The 21414-nt window shown below is 42.6% G+C and overlaps 1 protein-coding gene across 1 annotated transcript; it reads left to right on the plus strand.

Moving 5' to 3' along the window:
- The first annotated feature begins 4413 nt into the window (after window positions 1-4413).
- LOC115157538 (retinal homeobox protein Rx1-like) lies at window positions 4414-20993 on the plus strand. The gene is made up of 3 exons (XM_029705887.1): window positions 4414-4805; window positions 7514-7770; window positions 18029-20993. The coding sequence occupies exons 1-3, from the start codon at window positions 4523-4525 to the stop codon at window positions 18521-18523; spliced, it is 1035 nt and encodes a 344-aa protein (XP_029561747.1). The 5' UTR covers window positions 4414-4522; the 3' UTR covers window positions 18524-20993.
- The last annotated feature ends 421 nt before the right edge of the window (window positions 20994-21414 follow it).

Below are 21414 nucleotides of genomic sequence, written 5' to 3' on the forward strand. Positions count from 1 at the left end.
TGTGTACGTGTGTTTATAGTGCATATGTTATCGTGTGTGTGTGTGTGTGTCTGTTCCTATGTTTCTGTTGCATCACAGTCCCGCTGTTGCGTAAGGTGTATTTTTATCTATTTTTTAAATCTTATTTTACTGATTGCATCAGTTACTTGATGTGGAATAGAGTTCCATGTAGTCATGGTTCTATGTAGTATTGTGTGCCTCCCATAGTCAGTTCGGGACTATGAAGAGACCTCTGGTGGCATGTCTTGTGGGGTATGCATGGGTGTCTGAGCTGTGTGCCAGTAGTTTAGACAGACCTCGTGGCATGTCTTGTGGGGTATGAATGGGTGTCTGAGCTGTGTTCCAGTAGTTTAGACAGACAGCTCGGTGCATTCAACATGTTAATACCTCTCATAAATAAAAGTAGTGATGAAGTTAATCTCTCCTCCACTTTCAGCCAGGAGAGATTGACATTAATATTACTAATATTAGCTCTCTGTGTACATCCAAGGGCCTGTCGGGCTGCCCTGTTCTGAGCCAATTGCAATTTTCCTAAATCCCTTTTTGTGACAACTGACTGAACAGTAGTCCAAGTGTGACAAAACTAGGGCCTGAAGGACCTGGCTTGATGATAGTGCTGTTAAGAAGTTATGGACGGACTTCTCCCCATCTTAGCTACTGTTTTATCAATATGTTTTGACCATGACAGTTTACAATCCGGGGCTACTCCAAGCAGTTTAGACACCTCAACTTGCTCAATTTCCACATTATTTATTACAAGATTTAGTTGAGGTTTAGGGTTTGAGATCAACCGTAAACATACAGCATCAGGAGAGTTGTCATAAATATACCTTTCTTTACCAAAACATGAAATTGCAGTGGTCAGGCATAGGGATACACATTTCACATGATCCTGTGTGTTTCTCCATGCTGGATGTTCTGTTTTGAACTTCTTAAACATATATTTGGATAGATGACATAAGAGCAAATCTCCGGTGAAGTCCTTAGGCTCATTAAGGGGAGGGTTGATCTTTGTGACACTTAGCTTCCTCAGCTTTAGGCCAACCAGCTGGCTGTAGGGAAACCCATAGCAGGGGCCAGAAAGAGATAGGCCTTAGGAGCAATATAGGTCCAGCCCATTCCACCTTTGACAAGGTACCAGGGCTGGGAGGCCAAACCTGGGTTACTATGGTGAAATTACATTATTACATGCCACCTGACTGTGTTGGGACGGCATTGGTGGTCAAAATAAGTATATACATTGTTATTAAAATATATGAACTGTTATTTGCTTACATACATAGTTAGTATTTACATTGCTACTTACTTATATAGATAGTTATGATCCCAAATATAAGTTACTGATGCTAAATATAACCTAATGATGCTAACTTAACACTGACTTATTTCGTCTCAACTCAGGAAATTTAGTTAACAAAAAAAGCTAGGTAATAATATTCCATACAATAAAATACAAGCTCATACAACTTCACATGTTACATTAGCAAGGTAACTCTGGTTATTTAAAAACATAACTATGTAAATATGTGTACAATAAGGCAAAGAGTGGCTACTTTGAAGAATCTAAAATGTAAAATATATTTTGATTTGTTTATTACTTTTTAGGTTACTACATAATTCCATATGTGTTATTTCATAGTGTTGATGTCTTCACTGTTATTCTACATTGTAGAAAATAGTAAAAATTAAAAACACCCTTGAATGAGTAGATGTGTTCAAACTTTTGACTGGTACTGTATAAAAAAATGCAACAAAAAGGTTTCATTTTATGTTTAAATTAGACTTGCCTTAGTCAGAGTATTGCTGTATTCGATATAATATATAATTATTCGTGTGGAAGTAAATGCAAGCAGGCATTGCTCATTTCTCTTATATCCTAACGTTCTTTTCAAAATTCACAAGTACTCAAACAAGGGCTGAGCAACTCTTTCCGGATCATGTTCAAACAAACCAGCCTGGCTAGAGCATAATAAAGCCAATTTATACACACCATAATGGAAGCAAGCCATATCAGGGTTCAGAAAAGCTGTGCCAAAATCAAGACCCTAACCTTGGATTAGTGTGAGAAGTGATAGAGAAGTGTCATGTTTCTTAAACATGTAGAATATTACTTTGGTGCCATGAACTTAAGATAATTAAGTGCATTACTGATGTTAACTTAACACTGACTTATGTCGTGGTAAATGAGCTAATAACTCTAGGTAACACAATATTCCATACATTGTTTTAAGCTTTTAAAGCTTAACATTTTACATCAATGGGGTATCTATTTTTAAGTTGAAACAGCTAACCTTTGACTTAATTTATTCCAGGTTCCTTTAAAAATGATATATTTATATAGTGTTTACATGACACGGGCCATACTCAAGAGTATAATAATTTTCAAGGAAATATACAATTATAAATACACATGTGTATATATAGTCATTGTTAATTTCTCTTATATCCCAGCTTTCTTTTCACAATCCACAAGCGCTAAAACAAGGGTTTATTAGAATACATTTGCTTCATGTCTTTCCTGTGCAGGCCAGTTTTGTGTCCAGCCAAAGCATACTACATCTCTGTATATCTCTGTATATTCTCTCATATATTGTGTGTAATGAAGGGATTACAAGAACCATTATTATTTAAACAATAGATTTTCTGAAAGAAAGTTTTGTCAAAGCCTTCATTAGCCGAGGCCTCCCTCTGTGGTCTGAATACAGGCCACATTTTGCAGCAATTACTTGGCCAGAAAACAACTGCCAATCATTCTTAAAGGGGAAGGATTCCAATTAATAAACCTCTTAAATACTTTGGTTTCCCTCAGTATCTAGTGAACAGTGAAACAGACAGCGGCTATAGCCAGAAGGGAGGAACTCCATTGAGTGTTACTACTTAGTAGTTATCGTTGAAGACTTTGAAGGACTTTATCCGGGGAGGTTGGGAGGAGCAGGTGCACAGCTAACGGAACTCCCATCCGCTGTCATTAGCAACTTGTCAGACAGAGGAGCCACAACTCACGGCTCAGCATTGGAAGAGAATGGGTGTACTATAACTAAGCTACCTGTATAGAGGTAAGTACATTTATAAATGTCGCTAGTGATATTGCCGTTTATTTTGAGTTGATAGTACTAGTTCTACTTAGTTACAACTACTTGTTGTTGAAGATACCATTATTGTTAAGATATTTCTTAATTTTATTTCATTGCCGTATGTTTTTCCAATTTCATAAGGACTACTTTATCTGAATGCATATATTGTGGAGCGGCAGGTAGCCTAGTGGTTAGAGCGTTGGGCCAGTAACTGAAAGGTTCGCTAGATCGAATCCCTGAGCTGCCCCTGAACAAGGCAGTTAACCCACTGTTCCCCGGTAGGCCGTCATTGTCAATAAGAATTTGTTCTTAACTGACTTGCCTAGTTAAATAAAAAAATAGCTTGTCCTACAATCTTTAAAAATGATCAAATACATTTTGGGGGTGGAATTAATTATCATATTCATTCATAGACCCAAATATGAAATATAATGTATTATATCATCTAGTCATTTTATATCCGTTTTGCTGATAAATGTAGCTAGGTATAACATATGATTATAGCCCGAGTGGCACAGACGTCTGAGGCACTGCATCTCAGTGCTAGAGGCATTGCTACAGACCCTGGTTCGATTCCGGGCAATATCACAACCGGCCGTGTTCAGGAGTCCCATAGGGTGGCGCACAATTGGCCCAGCGTCGTCCAGGTTAGGGGAGGGTTTGGCTGCGGTAGGCCGTCATTGTAAAATAAGAATCTGTTCTTAACTGACTTGCCTTGTTAAAAATAAGTTTATTTTAAAAACACCTGTTCATCATTTCAGATCATATTTTTTTAAATAACCAGAAAATGTGTCTTGTTTTTAAACATATTTATTTAAAGAAATTACATATATTAATATATGCTTTTTCATTAAAAAAAACACAACTCTTTACTGATGCATGAGTCAGATTTTGACCCTTAGGTAAAAATATTCTGCTGAAAAATAACTTTTGCATAAAAACAATACAGAAAAAAAGTTCAGGTTTGGTTTCCTTCAGTCATGCATGGATCATAAAGAATGAAGAATGGTCAGGAATTTCAGATGTGAATTATGCATATCAACGACAAATATAGCCACAGTTTTCCAATTAAAGGGCAATTACTTGTTACTGAAGTAACATTCTAACCATTATATCATTGCATATGCACAATACTAACAAGTGGCATATGAATATGCAAGCGGCATATATGCACATTCACAACCAAACTGTCAGTTCAGCAAGTAGTGTGTTGATGATACCAACATGTCTAACTCTCCAAACTCTGTTTTGCAGACTGACAGGAAATCCAAGGACACGATCTGTATCCCCCCCCACCCCCCATTCAATTCTGCTCTGGCTTTCTCTCTCTTGATATAATCCCTATGTGACAAATGACAACCTGTAGTACTGTCTGTCTGTCACGTGTTCAACTATATCTGAGGGTGACCCCTCAGCAGTAGGAAGAGCGCCTCTGGATACATTTGTCAATGGATACCTTGGGAATGGTGGACGACGGCTGCCTGTCACCAGACAACTACCATGACATGCTGAAGGGAGGGGGGTCTAGCGGAGGAGGCCGGGTCCACAGCATCGATGTGATCTTGGGTTTCAGTAAGGACCAGGACCCTCTGCTGACCCCTGTGGGGGACGTGGGGGCCCATAATGTGGCCACTGAGGGCCTGGAGGACCACCAGGGGAAGCAGGTCAAGTCAGACCCCTACGGACACCTGGCCAGCTTGGGGGACAACACACAGCACTCTGACTTCCAGGGTCAGTACACTGGTTTTAATTGATTGATTGGATTTATTACATAATTTAATTCACATATTCAGAGATTTATGTCAATTTTCATTGATGTGATATTGACGTGATAATGATGTGATACTGATGTGATATTGACGTGATATCAGACGTGTCACGAGAGACAGACTATAATAGCACAAGGACAATGATTTTCCCTTTTCCCCAGTCGAAGGAAGGAGGAAAGGCAGGGATAGTTGAATGCACACTGTGGTAACCTCATTCAGGAGGAAAGGCAGGGATAGTTGAAAGCACACTGTGGTAACCTCATTCAGGAGGAAAGGCAGGGATAGTTGAATGCACACTGTGGTAACCTCATTCAGGAGGAAAGGCAGGGATAGTTGAATGCACACTGTGGTAACCTCATTCAGGAGGAAAGGCAGGGATAGTTGAAAGCACACTGTGGTAACCTCATTCAGGAGGAAAGGCAGGGATAGTTGAAAGCACACTGTGGTAACCTCATTCAGGAGGAAAGGCAGGGATAGTTGAAAGCACACTGTGGTAACCTCATCCAGGAGGAAAGGCAGGGATAGTTGAAAGCACACTATGCTCAGGTTCTTATTGTTGACAAAGATTCAGAGACTAGAACACTACAGTACAACTACAATGCTGGACTTTACATTTCAAGCTACTTTTGTACTTGTTGTACTGTGTATTTCTCCCAGAACAATACTGGCATGACATAACAATTATCTATCACATTAACATTACAGCATAGTGAATTAAGGAGACCACTTTTGCTGCCTTCCTCACACGCTTGTTACCAAGCCAATGATCTGATAATCTCAATTGAGCCTCAATTGATTTGGATTAATGAATTAACAAACTCTGATGGGATCTACCATCCGTTAACCACGTGAAGTGGGACTTCAACCTCACCCTGTTTCCTTACAAAATTAGATCTGGTACTTGGGTGAGTGGAGAAGCCAAGTAAAGTCTTTGTGTAGATTAGAACTGGCCAGCCTAGGACACACGGGGACACTCAGGTTTAACAGGTGGCATCTGTCCGCATGGGATTACTGGGCCTGAGGAATGCAGTGAAGACAATATGACATCACCCGCCGAGAGAGAAGAGGCCTGCAGCTTGCATTGCCTTTAGGCTCTGTTGCAATATACAGTTGAAGTCGAAAGTTTACATACACTTAGGTTGGAGTCATTAAAACTAGTTTTTCAACCCCTCCACACATTTATTGTTAACAAGCTATAGTTTTGGCAAGTCAGTTAGGACATCTACTTTGGGCATGACACAAGTATGTTTTCCAACCATTTTTTACAGACAAATTATTTCACTTATAATTCACTGTATCACAATTCCAGTGGGTCAGAAGTTTACATACACTAAGTGGACTGTGCCTTTAAACAGCTTGAAAAATTCCAGAAAATGATGTCATGGCTTTAGAAGTTTCTGATAGGCTAATTGACATCCTTTGAGTCAATTGGAGGTGTACCTGTGGATGTATTTCAAGGCCTACCTTCAAACTCAGCGCCTCTTTGCTTCACATCATGGGAAAATCAAAAGAAATCAGACAAGACCTCATAAAAAGATTGTAGACCTCCACAAGTCTGGTTCATCCTTGGGAACAATTTCCAAACGCCTGAAGGTACCACATTCATCTGTACAAACAATAGTACGCAAGTATAAACACCATGGGACCACACAGCCGTCATACCGCTCAGGAAGGAGACGCGTTCTGTCTCCTAAAGATGAACGTACTTTGTGCAAATCAAAAGTGCAAATCAATCCCAGAACAACAGCAAAGGACCTTGTGAAGATGCTGGGGGAAACAGTTACAAAAGTATCTATATCCACAGTAAAATGAGTCCTTAATCGACCTAACCTAAAACGCCGCTCAGCAAGGAAGAAGCCACTGCTCCAAAAACGCCATAAAAAAGCCAACCTACGTTTGGCAACTGCACATGGGGACAAAGATCGTACATTTTGGATAAATGTCCTCTGGTCTGATGAAACAAAAATAGAACTGTTTGGCCATAATGACCATTGTTATGTTTGGAGGAAAAAGGAGGAGGCATGCAAGCCGAGATGGCATCATGAGGTAGGAAAATTGTGTGGATATATTGAGGCAACATCTCAAGACATCAGTCAGGAAGTTAAAGCTTGGTCGCAAATGGGTCTTCCAAATGGACAATGACCCTAAGCATACTTCCAAAGTTGTGGCAAAATGGTTTAAGGACAACAAAGTCAAGGTATTGGAGTTGCCATCACAAAGCCCTGACCTCAATCATATAGAAAATTTGTGGGCAGAACTGAAAAAGGGTGTGCGAGCAAGGAGGCCTACAAACCTGACTCAGTTACACCAGCTCTGTCAGGAGGAATGGGCCAAAATTCACCCAACTTATTGTGGGAAGCTTGTGGAAGGCTACCCAAAATGTTTGACCCAAGTTAAACAATTTAAAGGCAATGCTACCAAATACTATTTGAGTGTATGTAAACTTCTGACCCACTGGGAATGTGATGAAAGAAATAAAAATATGAAATAAATCATTCTCTCTACTATTATTCTGACATTTCACATTCTTAAAATAAAGTGGTGATCCTAACTTTAAACATGGAATGTTAGTCATGTGGAAGACCACGTTTGGTACAGTAAGTAGAACTGGCACTGCCGGATTAACAGAAAGGCTCATGACAAACATCCTCTTCTACTGTTTACCTGCAGAGTCAGGCCTTTTTTCCAGTGATAAGTGTGATGGGGACCTGGGGGACCTCCAGCAGGGGTTGGACAGCGACAGGGGGAAGTCACCTGAGCCCCCAGAGGAAGACCACCCCAAGAAGAAGCACCGGCGTAACCGCACCACCTTCACCACCTACCAACTCCATGAGCTGGAGCGGGCCTTTGAGAAGTCCCACTACCCTGACGTCTACAGCAGAGAAGAGCTGGCCATGAAGGTCAACCTCCCAGAGGTCCGCGTACAGGTATGGCACATCCGGCTAACTACTACTACCAGTACCAATTAACGAGTACTAATTATATTGCATGTACTGTTGCCTTTGCCTGTCTAGTACAATACACTAATAATACTGTCCAGGTATGGAGCCTCCTGCTGTCTACTATCACTATACTATCAATCAATCAATCAATCAATCAATCAATCAAATGTATTAATAAAGCCCTTTTTACATCAGCCGATGTCACAAAGTGCTATACAGAAACCCAGCCTAAAACCCCAATCAGCAAGCACTAGCATTAGCACTGGCACTACTACTAGTACTAAAGTTACTACTACTACTACTACTAAAGTTACTACTACTTCTACTACAACTACTACAACTAAAGTTACTACTACTACTAAAGTTACTACTACTACTACTACTACTACTACTACTAAAGTTACTACTACTACTACTACAACTACGACTACTACTAAAGTTACTACTACGTCTACTAGAATTACTACTACTAAAGTTACTACTACTATTACTACTAAAGTTACTACTACTACTACTAAAGTTACTGCTACCACTACTACTACTACTAAAGTTACAACTACTATGACTACTACTACTACTACTACTACTACTACTACTACTAAAGTTACTACTACTACTACTACTACTACTACTACTACTAAAGTTACTACTACTACTAATACTACTACTGCTAAAGTTACTACTACTACTACTACTACTTATAAAGTTATTACTACTTCCACTACTAAAGTTACTACTACCACTACTATTACTACTATTATTATTACTACTACTAATACTAATACTAATACTACTACTACTACTACTGCCATCAAGCGCTATGATGAAACTGGCTCTCATGAGGACCGCCACAGAAAAGGAAGACCCAGAGTTACATCTGCTGCGGTGGCCATGCTGGTTAAGTGTGCCTTGAATTCTAAATAAAGGCCAGGTCATCTGATGCAACACTCCATCACTCTCCTTTTTTGTCAAATAGCCCTTACAAAGCCAGGAGGTGTGTTTGGCCATTGTCCTGTTGAAAAACAAATGATAGTCCTAATAAGCGCAAACCAGATAGGATGGTGTATCGCTACAGAATGCTGTGGTAGCCATGCTGGTTAAGTGTGCCTTGAATTCTAAATAAATCACAGGCAGTGTCACCAGCAAAGCACCCCCACACCATCACACCTCTTCCTCTGTGCTTCACAGTAGGAACCACACATGCGGAGATCATCTGTTCACCTACTCTACGTCTCACAAAGACATGGCGGTTGGAACCAAAAATCTCAAATTTGGACTCATCAGACCAAAGGACAGATTTCCACCAGTCCAATGTCCATTGCTCGTGTTTCTTGGCCCAATCAAGTGTCTTCTTCTTATTGGTGTCCTTTAGTAGTGATTTCTTGGCAGCAATTCGACCATGAAGGCCTGATTCACGCAGTCTCCTCTGAACAGTTGATGTTGAGATGTGTCTGTTACTTGAACTCTGTGAAGCATTTATTTGGGTTGCAATCTAAGGTGCAGTTAACTCTAATGAATTTATCCTCTGCAGCAGAGGTAACTCTGGGTCTTCCTTTCCTGTGGCGGTCCTCATGAGAGCCAGTTTCATCATAGCGCTTGATTGTTTTTGTGACTGCACTTGAAGAAACTTTCAAAGTTCTTGACATTTTCCGGATTGACTGACCTTCATATCTTAAAGTAATGATGGACTGTAGTTTCTCTTTGCTTATTTGAGCTGTTCTTGATATTATCTGGACTTGGTTTTTTACCAAATAGTTTTTTACCAAATAGGGCCATCTTCTGTATACCTAGTCACAACACAACTGATTGGCTTAATCGCATTTAGGGTCACCTGCTACTGTCCTCCCTTCCACTGACATACTGTTATGTTCAGCTCATAGTGTCTCCTGCTACTGTCCTCTCTTCCACTGACTGTTATGTTCAGCTCATAGTGTCTCCTGCTACTGTCCTCTCTTCCACTGACATACTGTTATGTTCAGCTCATAGTGTCTCCTGTTACTGTCCTCTCTTCCACTGTCCTACTGTTATGTTCAGCTCATAGTGTCTCCTGTTACTGTCCTCCCTTCCACTGACTGTTATGTTCAGATCATAGTGTCTCCTGTTACTGTCCTCTCTTCCACTGACATACTGTTATGTTCAGCTCATAGTGTCTCCTGTTACTGTCCTCCCTTCCACTGTCATACTGTTATGTTCAGCTCATAGTGTCTCCTGTTACTGTCCTCTCTTCCACTGGTATACTGTTATGTTCAGCTCATAGTGTCACCTGCTACTGTCCTCTCTTCCACTGGCTGTTATGTTCAGCTCATAGTGTCTCCTGTTACTGTCCTCTCTTCCACTGACATACTGTTATGTTCAGCTCATAGTGTCTCCTGTTACTGTCCTCTCTTCCACTGACATACTGTTATGTTCAGCTCATAGTGTCTCCTGTTACTGTCCTCTCTTCCACTGACATACTGTTATGTTCAGCTCATAGTGTCTCCTGCTACTGTCCTCCCTTCCACTGTCATACTGTTATGTTCAGCTCATAGTGTCTCCTGCTACTGTCCTCCCTTCCACTGACATACTGTTATGTTCAGCTCATAGTGTCTCCTGTTACTGTCCTCTCTTCCACTGACATACTGTTATGTTCAGCTCATAGTGTCTCCTGTTACTGTCCTCTCTTCCACTGACATACTGTTATGTTCAGCTCATAGTGTCTCCTGCTACTGTCCTCTCTTCCACTGACATACTGTTATGTTCAGCTCATAGTGTCTCCTGTTACTGTCCTCTCTTCCACTGACATACTGTTATGTTCAGCTCATAGTGTCTCCTGTTACTGTCCTCCCTTCCACTGACATACTGTTATGTTCAGCTCATAGTGTCTCCTGCTACTGTCCTCCCTTCCACTGACATACTGTTATGTTCAGCTCATAGTGTCTCCTGTTACTGTCCTCCCTTCCACTGACATACTGTTATGTTCAGCTCATAGTGTCTCCTGCTACTGTCCTCTCTTCCACTGACATACTGTTATGTTCAGCTCATAGTGTCTCCTGCTACTGTCCTCTCTTCCACTGACATACTGTTATGTTCAGCTCATAGTGTCTCCTGCTACTGTCCTCTCTTCCACTGACATACTGTTATGTTCAGCTCATAGTGTCTCCTGCTACTGTCCTCCCTTCCACTGTCATACTGTTATGTTCAGCTCATAGTGTCTCCTGCTACTGTCCTCTCTTCCACTGACATACTGTTATGTTCAGCTCATAGTGTCTCCTGTTACTGTCCTCTCTTCCACTGTTATGTTCAGCTCATAGTGTCTCCTGTTACTGTCCTCCCTTCCACTGACATACTGTTATGTTCAGCTCATAGTGTCTCCTGTTACTGTCCTCTCTTCCACTGACATACTGTTATGTTCAGCTCATAGTGTCTCCTGCTACTGTCCTCTCTTCCACTGTTATGTTCAGCTCATAGTGTCTCCTGTTACTGTCCTCTCTTCCACTGACATACTGTTATGTTCAGCTCATAGTGTCTCCTGTTACTGTCCTCTCTTCCACTGACATACTGTTATGTTCAGCTCATAGTGTCTCCTGCTACTGTCCTCTCTTCCACTGATTGTTATGTTCAGCTCATAGTGTCTCCTGCTACTGTCCTCTCTTCCACTGACATACTGTTATGTTCAGCTCATAGTGTCTCCTGCTACTGTCCTCTCTTCCACTGACATACTGTTATGTTCAGCTCATAGTGTCTCCTGTTACTGTCCTCTCTTCCACTGACATACTGTTATGTTCAGCTCATAGTGTCTCCTGCTACTGTCCTCTCTTCCACTGATTGTTATGTTCAGCTCATAGTGTCTCCTGCTACTGTCCTCTCTTCCACTGACATACTGTTATGTTCAGCTCATAGTGTCTCCTGCTACTGTCCTCTCTTCCACTGGTATACTGTTATGTTCAGCTCATAGTGTCTCCTGCTACTGTCCTCACTTCCACTGGCATACTGTTATGTTCAGCTCATAGGGTCTGGGTCTGGATGACCTCTCTCTCTCTCTCTCTCTCTCTCTCTCTCTCTCTCTCTCTCTCTCTCCTAAAAAAATGTGCTAATCCTATAAAATTAGCCATTTCCAATAGGATTTTGTGTCACCTCTATTGGAATCCTATTGGGACTACTTTTTTCCTACTGTAAATCCAAAGTAATCATAGTGGATCCTTTAGGATTATCGCAGTTCTATAGGATTTTGTGTCACCTGTATCAGAATCCTATTGGAATTCTATTGGACTACTTTTTCCTATTGGGAATCAAAAGTAATCATATCGGACTACTTTTTTACCTATTGGAAATCAAAATGAATCCGAATGGATCCTATAGATTTTTAAAAAGTCTTGTAGTATTTTGTCACCCCAATCAGAATCTGAAAAAAAATCAACATTTTTCTTTATTGAACCCATTCAATTATAGATTGCTGTCATTAGTTACAGTGCAATACAACAGCATCAATTACATGTTCGTTGATGGGAAACAACAGTTTACATTTAACTATATTAATTTATGTTATATTCACCTGTAAGAAATCCTGTTCTTTTACAAGTGACTGACCATGTCACAGCAAGCGTGATCTCGCAGTGTTAATTAGCTCCAAAGTTCAGCTCACCACCTGTGGCTGTGCAAATAATCTCCGGTTTTCTAACTGTTATATCATTCACTGTGAGTACATTATTTGTTTCGTGACAATTTGGTCAACGTTTTAATCGTATTTTTTGTTATAAATTACACAATTTTATGCACTCGTTTTTATGCTAGCTAAGAAACAAACTTACTGTTAGCCCCATTTTTTCTTGTCAGCTGACTAGCTAGCTAACTAAGTTGTAGCCATTTGTATCGATACACACGGCTTAACATGATCATGCCCCAAAGTAGGTACAGCCACAGATAGAACAATGTGCCAGGTATTTTACCGGATGTATAAATGTGAAGCATCTTGTTGGCATTTCTCATCGTTGAAACATTTGTTCTCAATACAGTTTTCTGTTCCCAAAACTCGAATTTGTTGCGAACAGAGTGGACTACGTTTTGTCAATTTTACCCTTTGGCAAAGTTTTTAAAAAATGGCGTTGTTTAGAAGCAGTTCAAGGGCGAATTGAGTTATTGCACACTTGCACTTCACACACTTGCACCTAACACTTGCACACTTGCACCTAACATAAATATGCAAATACATGCTAGAACGCCCCAATAGTATCTCACTAGCCCGTGCTTGGCTCTGCCCCCCTCTTTTGCTTGTTCTGCCCACTATGACTCACTTGTTCCCATTGGAAACGACAGGCTGTGTTCTGTCTTGGGTTAGTTATAAAACATCTTTGGTGTAGCCGAAGGGGACTCCAATGTTAAATTGTCTACATTACACATTACCCAACAACGGCTGTATGGATATAATATGGATATGCATGGTTGGTCATTTTTAACATACTTTGTCGTCTTAATCAACAAACTACATCATACCTAAAAACACTTTAATTCGAAAACCAGGTTAGACGAACCTCATGGTTTCAGGCTATTACTCCGCGATGATGATGGAAAGCGTATAATGCACTGTACTGAACTCTACTGTACTGAACTTTACTGTACTATACTGAACTCTACTCTACTGTACTGAACTCTAATGTACTGAACTCTACTGTACTGAACTCTACTGTACTCTACTGTACTGAACTCTACTGTACTGAACTCTACTGTACTCTACTGTACTGAACTCTACTGAACTCTACTGTACTGAACTGAACTCTACTGTACTGAACTCTACTATACTGAACTCTACTGTACTCTACTGTACTGAACTCTACTGTACTCTACTGTACTGAACTCTACTGAACTCTACTGTACTGAACTCTACTGTACTGAACTCTACTGTACTGAACTCTACTGAACTCTACTGTACTGAACTCTACTGTACTCTACTGTACTGAACTCTACTGTACTCTACTGAACTCTACTCTACTGTACTGAACTCTACTCTACTGTACTGAACTCTACTCTACTGTACTGAACTCTACTGTACTGAACTCTACTGAACTCTACTGTACTGAACTCTACTGTACTGAACTGAACTCTACTGTACTGAACTCTACTGAACTCTACTGTACTGAACTCTAATGTACTGAACTGAACTCTACTGTACTGAACTCTACTGAACTCTACTGAACTCTACTGTACTCTACTGTACTGAACTCTACTGTACTGAACTTTACTGTACTGAACTCTACTGAACTCTACTGTACTCTACTGTACTGAACTCTACTGTACTGAACTTTACTGTACTGAACTCTACTGAACTCTACTGTACTCTACTGTACTGAACTCTACTGTACTGAACTTTACTGTACTGAACTGAACTCTACTGTACTGAACTGTACTGAACTCTACTGTACTGAACTCTACTGTACTGAACTCTACTGTACTGAACCCTATTGTACCATACTGATCTCTACTTTACTGTGCTGAACTCTACTGAATTCTACTGTACTCTACTGTACTGTACTGTACTGAACTCTACTGTACTGAACTGAACTCTACTGTACTGTACTCTACTGTACTGAACTCTGCTCTACTGTGCTGTATTGTGACGTACTAACTGCTGAAACGAGGAGAATGACATTCATATGCATAATTATGGATTTCTGTGTAATACGGATCATGGTCCTGTGATGTAATTCCGTTACCGGGTGTAAATCCTCTTCACTTACTATAGTTCAATAACCAAAATATATTATTTTAACTCAAGTTGTCATGTCATAGCTGACGCGCCATTGTTTCTGCAGACATTTGTTAATCTTAATTTGGAGCAGATATTTAACACAGTGTAATGGCTGTTGAAGGGAGTAGACCAAGGCGCAGCGTGGTTAGTGCTCATCTTGTAATTTATTCAACTGAGAACACTATAAACAAAAACGACAGCCCACAGTTCTGTCAGGTTAGACAACTAAACAGAAATTAACCACCCACAAACACAATGGAAAAAAACTCTACTTAAATATGGTCTCTAATCAGAGGCAACAAGATTCAGCTGCCTCCAATTAGAGACCAACCCCAAACAATTCCAACATAGAAATAGATACCCTAGAATAAACAGAAATAGAAGAACATAGAACATAACCCCAAAACACACAGACAAACACCACCTGCCAGGCCCTGACCAAACCCCCCCCCCAAAGGTGCAGACCCCGAAATGCACCTCAAACAAAAAAAACACAAAAACAACCCCAAACTTAAAGGGGGGGAAGGGAGGGTGGCCACCGTCTACGACGGTTCTTGTGCTACACCCCCCCCCTTCCCAATCCTCCCCCTACGGAGGTGGCTCAGGAAAGGGACGCAGACCCCACTCCACCACTGGCTCACCCCACTTTGGTGGCACCTCTAGAGCGGGGTCCCTCGCCGCCGACGCCGGACTGGTGGGCGACTCTGGCAGCGCCGGACTGGCGGGCGGCTCTGGCAGCTCCGGACTGGCGGGCGGCTCTGGCAGCTCCGGACTGGCGGGCGGCTCTGGCAGCGCCGGACAGGCGGGCGGTTCTGGCTGCTCCGGACAGGCGGGCGGTTCTGGCTGCTCTGGACAGGCGGGACTTTCAGTAGGCCTGGCTCTGGGCGCAGGCACAGGACTCACCAGGCTGGGGAGACATGCAGGAGGCCTGGCTCTGGGAGCAGGCACAGGACTCACCAGGCTGGGGAGACTTGCAGGAGGCCTGGCTCTGGGCACAGGCACAGGACTCACCAGGCTGGGGAGACATGCAGGAGGCCTGGCTCTGGGAGCAGGCACAGGATAGACCAGGCCTTGAAGACACACTGGAGGTCTGGAGCGCACGGCCTGCACAACCCTTCCTGGCTGAGTTGTTAGAGTAGCCCGGCACGGGCGGAGTGCTGGCACAGGGCGAACTGGGCTGTGCTGAGGACTGATGGCTACCGTGCGTAGAGCAGGCGCAGGGTAGCCTGGGCCTAGGAGACGCACTGGTGGCCAGATGTGCTGAGCAGGCATATTCCTTCCTGGCTGGATGCCCACTCTAGCACGGCACTTGCGGGGGGCTGGTATCAACCGCACCGGACTGTGTGTGCGGATGGGCGAGACCATGCGCACTTCTGCATAGCACGGTGCTCTCCACGCCAAACACTCCCCATAATAAGCACGAGGAGTTGGCTCAGGTCTATTGCCTGACTTACCCCAACCCAAAAAAAGTTCTGGGGCTGCCTCTCAGGTTTCCTTGCCAGCCGTGTTCCAGCATAACGTTCGCTCCCTTTTCCTGCTGCCTCCGCTCTCCTGGCTGCCTCCACCTGTTCCCATGGGAGGCGATTCCTTCCAGACAGGATCTCCGCCCATGTGTAGGATCCCTTGCCGTTCAGGATATCCTCCCATGTCCAGGAGTCCTTCTTCCCACGCTGCTTGGTCCGTTTGTGGTGGGTGGTTCTGTAATGGCTGTTGAAGGGAGTAGACCCAAGGCGCAGCGTGGTTAGTGCTCATCTTGTAATTTATTAAACTGAGAACACTATAAACAAAGAAACAAAAACGACAGCCCACAGTTCTGTCAGGTTAAACAGAAATTAACCACCCACAAACACAATGGAAAAAAAAACCCTACTTAAATATGGTCTCTAATCAGAGGCAACGAGATTCAGCTGCCTCCAATTAGAGACCAACCCCAAACAATTCCAACATAGAAATAGATACCCTAGAATAAACATAGAAATAGAAGAACATAGAACATAACCCCAAAACACACAGACAAACACCCCCTGCCACGCCCTGACCAAACTACAATAACAAATAACCCCTTTTACTGGTCAGGACGTGACACACAGGGACACTGGAAGTCAATCTTAAATGAATAATTGTTTATTGTCAGCAAGCTGGATAGGTCACAGTCAAACTTAGATGCAGAAAGTACCGGTCTGAAGTGCGCTCTAATGGGGCAGTCCCGTTAGTTCTCTTGTATACTGCAGACAAGTCATATTTGCATGATTTAGCTTATTCATAATTAATTCATCATTAACATCTGCTTCATTCATTTGACCGATCAATACTGGGTCATGCATGTGACAGACCAATATCTCACCAGGCTTCTTCTTTCTAAGCTGAGACCTTGAAACTGAGATATCTTTCGTTCTCAAAACAAGGGTCTGGGCGTAATGCCAAATTGCAGATACTGATATTGAATGTTTGTTCAATCAATCACGCATGAACACAGAAATTGGTTATTAGAAAAGCACAAACAGAACACAGAAACGAATGAAATAGAAAAGCACCTACATAATTTTTTCCATCACAGTTGTCACATAACCTGATGGATATTTCACCATAATTCCCGTACCAAAGTTTCCATCTGCACAGTTATTCCACAAAATGTGTGTTTGTACCTTTTTTTGTGGAAATTGTTAAAAGCTGTCCTTGTGCGTACAGTGACTTCAAAAACTATTCACACCCATTTACTTTTTCCACATTTTGTTGTGTTACAATTGAGATGTTTTGCCACTGGCCTAACTACAATACCCCATAATGTCAAAGTGGAATTATGTTTTTAGAAATGTTTACAAATTAATTTTAAAATAAAAAGCTAAAATGTATTTATACCCCCAGTCACTACAAAGATACTGGCGTCCTTTCTAACTCAGTTGCTGAAGAGGAAGGAAACCGCTCAGGGATTTCACCATGAGGCCAATAGTGACTTTAAAACAGTGACAAAGTTTAATGACTGTGATAGGAGAAAATTGAGGATGGATCAACAACATTGTAGCTACTCCACAATACTAACCTGAACGACAGTGAAAAGAGTTGGGGTATGCTTATAATCGTAAGGTCTAGGGAGTTTTTTCAGAATAAAAAATAAATGAAATGGAGCTAAGCACAGGCAAAATCCTAGAGGAAAACCGGGTTCAGTCTGCTTTCCACCAGACACTGGGAGATTAATTCACCTTTCGGCAGGACAATAACCTAAAATCTACACTGGAGTTGCTTACCAAGAAGTCAATGAATGTTTCTGAGTGGCCGAGTTACAGTTTTGACTTAAATCTATTTATTTTTATTTTCTCCCTAATTTCGTGGCATCCAATTGGTAGTTACAGTCTTGTCACACAACAAAATGTGGAATAAGTCAAGATGTATGAATACTTTCTGAAGGCACTGTATGGTTTGTTAAACTTTGTTTGGCCATACCTTTTCAAGTTAAAGCGTAATTATGTTACCTTGGAGACTACCGTAGACTAATATTACTATATCTTCTCTGTCCGTGTCCAGGTATGGTTCCAGAACCGTCGGGCTAAGTGGAGACGTCAGGAGAAGATGGACTCCAGCTCCTTGAAGCTCCACGACTCCCCCATGCTGTCCTTCAACCGGCCGCCCATGCCCTCCAACATGGGGCCCATGTCCAACCCATTACCCCTGGACCCCTGGCTGGCCTCGCCCATGTCCAGTGCCACCCCCATGCACACTATCCCTGGCTACAGGGCCCCAGGGCAGGGCCCTCACCTTCAGCCTGCCTACCCCAGCCACTCCCACAGCTTCCTCAACAGCCCCCCAGTACATGGTGTGGTGCACCAGGGGATGGTGCAAGGAATGCAAGGGAGGCAAAGCATGCAGTCAATGGCCCCGCCTCCCTACCAGTGTCACCCTAGCTTCAATGATAACTACCCTATGCATGAGGAAGTGGAACGTAGCTCCAGCATCGCAGCGCTGAGGATGAAGGCTAAGGAGCACCTTCATTCCTTGGATAAAACCTGGCAGCACATGTGATGAATAGGAGAGGAGATGTTCTGTATGAAGGCTGTCAACACGTGATTGTAATAACAAAAACAAAGACGTTCTGTATAAAGGATGGTCAACTTCAAAAAGTGATTGTAATCACAAAAACAAAGACGTTCTGTATAAAGGATGGTCAACTTCAACACGTGTGATTATAATCAGTAAAACAAAGACGTTCTGTATAAAGATGGTCTCAATTTTCCTGGATATCAAATGAATGGGGGGGGGGCACCCATCCTGAAAGAGAGGATATGTGGCACCTTGTCAACTTGTTGAGTGACTTATGAAAACAGAACTGATGATCAATTTATCATCAAGCTTTGATGATCGATTTATACTCCGGATTCAATTGAACTCGCACTGTAGTGGACTTGCGATAGCGGGCTGGATTGTTGACCAATATGTCCCCCTATCGGTGAAAAGGGACAGGAGAGACATCTAATACTGCGGAATTCCATATTAGTTCCAGGAGTTTTCCTGACCATGTGAGCTGACTACAATAAGAAATCCTCCTGGCCTAGATGAGGCAATATTATGACCTGACCAGAGAAATCTCCTGGCCTAGATGAGGCCGTATGACCTGACCAGGGAAATCTCCTGGCCTAGATGAGGTTGTATGACCTGACCAGAGAAATCTCCTGGCCTAGATGAGGCAGTATGACCTGACCAGGGAAATCTCCTGGCCTAGATGAGGCTGTATTACCTGACCAGAGAAATCTCCTGGCCTTGATGAGGTAGTATGACCTGACCAGGGAAATCTCCTGGCCTAGATGAGGCAGTATCTAATACTGCGGAATTCCATATTAAGGCCAGGAGTTTTCCTGACCATGTGAGCTGACTACATTAAGAAATTCTCCTGGCCTAGATGAGGCAATATTATGACCTGACCAGGGAAATCTCCTGGCCTAGAGGAGGCAGTATGACCTGACCAGGGAAATCTCCTGGCCTAGATGAGGCAGTATGACATGACCAGGGAAATCTCCTGGCCTAGATGAGGCTGTATTACCTGACCAGAGAAATCTCCTGGCCTCGATGAGGCAGTATGACCTGACCAGGGAAATCTCCTGGCCTAGATGAGGCAGTATCTAATACTGCGGAATTCCATATTAAGGCCAGGAGTTTTCCTGACCATGTGAGCTGACTACATTAAGAAATTATCCTGGCCTAGATGAGGCAATATTATGACCTGACCAGGGAAATCTCCTGGCCTAGAGGAGGCAGTATGACCTGACCAGGGAAATCTCCTGGCCTAGATGAGGCAGTATGACCTGACCAGGGAAATCTCCTGGCCTAGATGAGGCTGTATGACCTGACCAGGGAAATCTCCTGGCCTAGATGAGGCCGTATGACCTGACCAGGGAAATCTCCTGGCCTAGAGGAGGCAGTATGACCTGACCAGAGAAATCTCCTGGCCTAGATGAGGCCGTATGACCTGACCAGGGAAATCTCCTGGCCTAGAGGAGGCAGTATGACCTGACCAGGGAAATCTCCTGGCCTAGATGAGGCCGTATGACCTGACCAGAGAAATCTCCTGGCCTAGATGAGGCCGTATGACCTGACCAGGGAAATCTCCTGGCCTAGATGAGGCAGTATCTAATACTGTGGAATTCCATATTAGGGCCAGGAGTTTTCCTGACCATATGAGCTGACTACAATAAGAAATTCTCGAGGCCTAGATGAGGCAATATTATGACCTGACCAGGGAAATCTCCTGGCCTAGATGAGGCAGTATGACCTGACCAGGGAAATCTCCTGGCCTAGATGAGGCCATATTACCTGACCAGGGAAATCCTCCTGGCCTAGATGAGGCTGTATGAGCTGAGGCAGTGACTCCTAAAATGTTCTCAGAAGACTCAGTCCTGGCGGATCGAGGTTGAGTTGAGAAAATCCTCTATCTTGGGTAATCTGTCACGCCTGCTAATTTGGTCGGACAACCGTACCACTTAACACCTAATTAACCGTTTTTAAAGCGATTAACCTCAGGTTAACAATTGATGGACAGCTGCCCTCAGAGTCTCCCTGAAACCCTTAGATCCTATTCAAAGCCTGATAGTCAGTCACATCCTTTCCTCCTTTCCTTTCCTCATTTCCTTTCCTCACCTTTCCTCCTTCTCTTTTCCTCTCCCACTGTTTTACGGAGATGCTCGCTAGATTGTTAGTTTCTGTTCATACATACACCACACTAGGATGTATACAGTAGAGTGTCTGACACACTACTACATGTGTGGTGGTGTACAGCGTTGGGGTTAATTCCATTTCAATTCAGTCAAATCCTCATTTCCCGAAATTCCAAAGCATTGAGGAAAATTTGAATTGAAATTTGAGTTTACTTCCTAAATTCTCAAAATGGAACCCAACCCTGTGCACCACCACACATGTGATAGTCTGTCATGTACTGTACATGTATAAATCCTTCTAACACATCGTATTAGTTAGTGCTGCTCCTTGATGTATTGTTGACAACAGGGGAGGCAGGCAGCCTCTTCTTAGTGCTGTTCTGTTTTTACATGGCTTAAAGCGGCAATCAGCAGTACAAACAATAACTAAGAGTTTTCCCCGCCCCTGTTTCAGAGGGATGGGGCTGGAGAAATGTAACCACTCTCAAATTCATAGACAGAGCTATGGATGCACGTTTTAACCATGTTTTAAGGCTATATAGTGTTTGTTTACATTGACTTTGTTTACAAACGTTGGAGTAAAACAATCTTATATTTTGGGTTCGGACGAGGTACGACAGTTGAACTAAGCTCATTAGGCATTTATAAGATATATATTTTTGAAGAATCAATGGGTACATAGCATTAATGTATAAGTCCAAAAATGGATGTAGCAACTGCTGATTGCCCCTTTAAGTGACAGCAGTTACTATAGGGCACAGGAAG

This window comes from Salmo trutta, chromosome 21 (assembly GCF_901001165.1).
Source record: "Salmo trutta chromosome 21, fSalTru1.1, whole genome shotgun sequence".
Classification (NCBI taxonomy): domain Eukaryota; kingdom Metazoa; phylum Chordata; class Actinopteri; order Salmoniformes; family Salmonidae; genus Salmo; species Salmo trutta.